The following is a 5,685-nucleotide window of genomic DNA, read 5'->3' on the forward strand; positions in this document are numbered from 1 at the left end:
CAACAGTTGTCAGATAGCTGTGATATTTATTGGCTTGGCACAAATTTAAATTGTCATGATTTGATCATTGATCATCAAAAAACTTTCCATGGCACAAGAAAACTTTTTGCTTGCAATGAAATCCATACCATTCCTTCTTATTTAGTTGTATCCTGAATAGTAGATGGTAAAATCCTCTGATTGAAAGAAACCATCCTCTGATTGAAAGAAACCATCATTTGTCAAATGTAATTTTGACAATTTTTCTTAAGTCCAAGTTGCTATTTGGTGCATCTTTGTAAAGTGTAGAGCCTTGCGTTCCCCATTCACAGCATCAGCACCTGGGGTTCCTGCTAGATTTGCCTCAGGAACATCATAAAATCCAGGGCTACTTGCTGCAGGTCCTTGCTTCTCCCCAGTCACTTGTAACCCAGTAACTTCTGGCTGCATGTGGAGGAGGAGTGGGGATTCAAACCCGGCTCCCCAAATTAGGGTGTGTCACTCTTAAGCACCACACCAAGCTTGCTTTCAACACTAGAAGAGCGATCCAGAGTCCCTGCTGCATCAAGCGCTAGGCAGATACTCAGAAAAGAGATTCTTTTATTAACTAGCCGAGTTAACCCTGACCTATGCTGGGAGTCCCAGGTTTTCCAGCACTGGTTAGTGTTAGCAGGGTAAATAAGTCAAAGATCCGCACACACTGCATTTTAGGATGAAGGAGAAAAAAGGGTTTATTTATAGAACAACATACTGTGAGATAGTGCAGAGGAGAGATAGGGACAGGTGTCTGCTCTACATGGCTACCTAAGAGGAAGAGGCTGAGAAGCTTCCGGGAAGAAGCAGGATCTTGCCCTAAGAGTAGCAATCTAGGGACAGACAGGAAAGCACACTTAATAGGAGAGAAAGGCCCTGAACTCTCTGACCTATCTAACAGCCCACTTGCTGCCCCCTTCAGGGTCTTCTTCTCTTCTCATCTTTGTACACCAGACATTGTCTATTCCAACAGTTAGCATCTGTCCAAGAGTCAGGCATGGGGAGGAAGAGAAGTCTCCTGCAACCTCCTCCCGAGGAATCTGCAGGGTCTGGCAGCCGGATCCCAAAGGCTATTTTTCTGTGTCTCTCGTTCTTGCCTTTCTCCAGGTTGGTGGGGTGGGGTGGGGGTTGGAGACTTTCTGCCCAAGCCCGTGGCCAGAGAGGCAATGAAGGGGTCTCGAACGAGCCTGGGGCTTTGCTGCTAAGGACGGATGCAGCCGGCCACAGGGCACCGCCAGGCAGGTCGCTGGGAGCCGGAGGGGGTGGGCAGCAGGCGAGGCACGCTTGGGGTGCCTTCCGCTTGTGCAGGGCCTGGCCTGCGTGGGACTGGCTGGCCTCCAGGCAAGAGACGTGGGGGGGGGGCGGCTTGCTTGCCCCCGCCTCATGACAACCGTGAGTGTTCCTGCAAGGAAATCACGCCTCCCAACGCCTTGGTGGTCCCCCATCCAAATACTAGGCGAGGTCAGCCCTGCTTGGCTTCCCCGACGGGGATTGCCTGGCCTCTCCAGGGCAGGGCTCTTGAGGAGCGCGGGCGGGGCTGGGGAGAGAGCAAAAGGTGGGGAGGGGGAGACGCCCGATCTTCCGTGCGGGGGGGGGGGGTGAACTGCTCCACGCCGGTCCAGTGGCAGAGAGAGCCCAGCCCACGGCTCAGGGCAGAGTGGGCAACTGCACCGGCGTGTGCACGAGAGACAGAGAGAGGGGGAGGAGAGCTGGCATTATATCCCGCTTTTTACTACCGACCAGAGCAGTCCCAAAGTTGCTTATAATCAGGGGCATTTCCCACGGCTTAAAAATAGCACAATGGTAGCTGATTGAAAACGCTACTAATTTGCCATAACGCACGACGTCGTAAACAATCTGCAACAATCCTGAAACCGAACCGCCAAAAGCGCTTCGTTGTAGCGCTTCTAGGGGAATCCAGAAAACTGGATTCACCCTCCGGATAGCGATACACTCCTGCAACCAATCTGCAACACTAGCGCTAAAGACCTGTGCGTTACCATTGTTGCGGGTTCTTCAAAGTCCCTCCTCCCGAGCCTGTCCTCCAAACTTCCGGCGAACTGTTCGCCATTTTTTTTTTCTCCGAGCGAGCGGGGATCTACGAGGCAACGGGACAGCGACTGGCTTTCAAGCACGATCACTTTCGGAAATTCTGCCCGGACACCACAAGAGTTTTTCACAAGCACAGTGGCACACACCGTCACGTTCCCAAAATTTGCCCAAAGCTTAAAACCCCGTCTACCATCGGCCAGTCCTAGCGGAGTCAACGTACAGGGAGCATTTAAAAAAATTTTCCTCTGAGCGTGCCAACGAACGTTCGCCGCTCGCAGTCTCCTGCTTAGCTTAGAGGGGTTCAATAGACATGATTCGTGGTGATATCATGAGGGGCGGCTTATGTGTAGTGGGTCTTTGTGTGGTTCCCGGTGCGTGCTTGTGCTTGGGTGCGGACAACCCCTTCCATTGGCGGCTAGACCTCCGGCAAGCGGAGTTGCCGTCCCCCGTTCATTTTAAAAAATTTTCCTCTGAGCGTGCCAACGAACGGTCGCCGCTCGCGGTCTCCTGCTTAGCTTACAGGGGTTCAATAGACATGATTCGTGGTGATATCATGAGGGGCGGCTTATGTGTAGTGGGTCTTTGTGTGGTTCCCGGTGCGTGCTTGTGCTTGGGTGCGGACAACCCCTTCCATTGGCGGCTAGACCTCCGGCAAGCGGAGTCGCCGTCCCCCGTTCATTTTAAAAATCATTCCTCTGAGCGTGCCAACGAACGTACGCCAGTAACATGTCATGTTTGGTTGATTTATGCTGTGGCTGGTGAATATTATTGGGGAACTGCCGAGTACTGCCGCACTTGCTCTCGGTTGAACACCGGCATGCGTTTGTGTAATGGCGGACATTTTCCTAAAATGGCTCCCGCTGCATGTTCAAACTGCTCTTCTCGCGTGTAAACGAATACGCGCATGCGTTAAGTCAAACAACAAGGGCGCCAATCTGGCCATTAGGAGCAGATCCTGTTCCCGCGCGAGGAGTTTTGAACGTGACATGTGACCTGATGTGGCCAATGTGCGTGTCCCCTGCTGCCCTCCACCAATCAGGAGCCGGCTAGTCCCTTTGTCTTTGTGTGCGGGAAGGTATATGATCCGTTGCACCCTGCACCTCCCACCACCATTTTGCTCAGCTACTAGCGAAAGCAACATGGAATCGTCTTCTCAAGCCTCGTCCGTCCCTGCAACCGGCCGTGGCCCAACTTGGAGGGACGCGGAGATCAGGGACCTGATCGGGATTTTCTCGGAGGAGAAAATCCAGGACGCGTTCCAGTCCTCCCACAGGAATAGGGAGGTCTTCGAACAAGTGGCCATTAAGATGCGCGCCCTGGGCCACAACAGGACCGGCCTTGAATGCCGGTCGAAGACCAAGACAATGAGGGCAGAGTACATGCGTGCCGTGAACCATAATAAGGGTTCCGGCAACGAAAAGGTTACCTGCCCCTACTTCGAGGAGCAGCGCCAGCTGTACGGAGACGGGGAAGGATCCGGCAGGCCGAAGCGCGTCGGCCGGAGCCTTAAGGTGGTTCGGAAGCCGGCTGCCCCGGTCGAGGAACCACCCGCTGAGGAGGATCCCGGCGAGGGCACCTCGTCCAGCTTTCGCCCTCCACCCCCCGTCCAGCAACGAGCCGCGGAATCGGTAACGCTGGACCTGATCGCCATCGTTCCTGGGGAGCCAGAGGAGGCTCCTGAGCAAACGCCCCTTGCCTCCGGTAAGTGATTTTCTTTTTATTTTATATTTCCTTTTGAGCAAATGTGTGTTCTGACGTTTGGGCATCGTTTTCTCGTGTGTTCGTTGCAACGCATAAGATGGTAGGCTGTGGAGTGCTTGCTGTGGTTACTATTTGAAACGGTTTTAATTTTATAATTTAATTTTAATTTTTAAAAGATTTTAAAAGATGATAGGCTGTGGAGTGCTTGCTGTGGTTACTATTTGAAACGGTTTTAATTTTATAATTTAATTTTAATTTTTAAAAGATTTAATAAGATGGTTGGCTGTGGAGTGCTTGATGTGGTTAGTATTTGAAACGGTAATGTTTAACCAACAGCCCCAAAATATTTGCTGCATGCCTCGCCCATAGGCCTTCTGCAGTACTTTGGCTCACTACTTTGGGAGCTTGCTTTGTGGTTCATGGTGTATGCTTGCTCATTTTTCACTATTTTCTGCTCTTGTCCACAGAGACACAGTTGCCAGGGACGGGGCCCCTAGAGTCTCCAGCAGCACCTGACGTGGATAGTGATTCGGGGGCATCAACTAACATTGGTAAGTATTAGTAAAAATAGGGGGGGGGCTGTTTTAACTGCTTTGTGCTTTTCTGTTTGTGCAGGGCAGCAGCACTGCTAAGAGAAAGAAGAGAGTCCCTCTGCGTTGCTGGTGTAGGCTTTGAAGCTGGCTTTGCCACCCTTTGGTCCTAGATCTGTTTTTTTTCCTTTTTTTGCAGATTTCATACCCGGAACACAGGAGGAGGAACAGCCTGGGGTGCTTGGACCTCCTGCCCGGCGCAGGCGGATACAGATTCAAGATGGTGAGCGTGCATGACCTGTTCCTTTCGAGCCATAGCTGCAGGACAATGTCGCTAGGCACTAACCATGTGCTCCCTTTTAATTGTTGAGAGTCCTGCTGTGAAAGTAGGCAAAAGTAAAAGCACAACATGGGCAAACAAACAATAGCCATGTGCTCACCGGGGATTGTTTAAATTCTTGGCAGGAAAACACGGGGACAAAAAAGGACACCATGTCCACCATGGTGTGTTTTGACTTTTTTGATGTTACTAACAGTTTTGTTTCTCATTTTTTGCCAACAGAGGTTCTTTCAGATGAGGAGGAGGAACCACCCCTGCCTCCAGGCAGCCCACCACCTAGAGGTGCGCTCCCAGCAGAGGAGAGGCTTACGAGGGAACGCGGCAGGCTGAGGCGCGTCTCCGTCTTGACAAGCGTGGGAGAGAGGCTCCTTGAGCACTGCTATGAGGAGTCACGGCGTGCCGCGGCCGCTGACCAAGCCATGCTCACACTCATTGCCCAGGAGGGGAGAAAATTGAGGGCAGTCCTTAGAGAGACAAACCAAATCCTACGCGAAGGCGTGGAGGAGGTGCGACTGATAAGGAGACTCATGGAGAGGGCAGTAGCGGTCATGGAAAGGGCCTACCCTCCACAAATCGCCCCCCCACCACCACCCACACCAACACCACCACTTCCAGCACCCACCCCACCAACTCCCTCTCAGAATGCCTCCACCCAAACAAGAAGGAGGACTATTCTCGGAAAGAGAAAAATTAAACCAGCAGACAAGTACTCCCCCTCCTAGTTTTGCCCACTTTTTCTATTTCATGTTATCTGTGTTTTGTTGTTTGTTGAATAAAGTTTATATTTTTGACTCTGTCTCTGTGTACCCTACTGTAGAATCTGCAAGGCTGAAAGCGGCCTCTCTAGTGATTGTGTATATTGTGGTACTGCTGTGTGGGTTGGAGGTTGGAGGGGTGTTAGTTCAAGGAGTTTTAGGAGTGTGGTGTGGGGTTAAATATGTGCGAGTTTAAGAAGTCACACTGGAGTCTTGTTATAAAATTTGTAATAACATTTTATTTTAAACAACATTTTAACAGGGGAAAAACATTAGGGAATGAAACTTGGAGCCC

At 51.3% G+C, this 5,685-nt stretch overlaps 1 protein-coding gene across 1 annotated transcript; it reads left to right on the forward strand.

Moving 5' to 3' along the window:
- The first annotated feature begins 1,789 nt into the window (after positions 1–1,789).
- On the forward strand, positions 1,790–5,426 carry LOC143819871 (uncharacterized). The gene is made up of 4 exons (XM_077301971.1): positions 1,790–3,765; positions 4,233–4,316; positions 4,495–4,578; positions 4,858–5,426. Exons 1-4 carry the CDS (start codon positions 3,144–3,146, stop codon positions 5,355–5,357), a joined length of 1,290 nt encoding a protein of 429 aa, XP_077158086.1. The 5' UTR covers positions 1,790–3,143; the 3' UTR covers positions 5,358–5,426.
- The last annotated feature ends 259 nt before the right edge of the window (positions 5,427–5,685 follow it).

This window comes from Paroedura picta, chromosome 10 (assembly GCF_049243985.1).
Source record: "Paroedura picta isolate Pp20150507F chromosome 10, Ppicta_v3.0, whole genome shotgun sequence".
In the NCBI taxonomy this organism is placed as follows: domain Eukaryota; kingdom Metazoa; phylum Chordata; class Lepidosauria; order Squamata; family Gekkonidae; genus Paroedura; species Paroedura picta.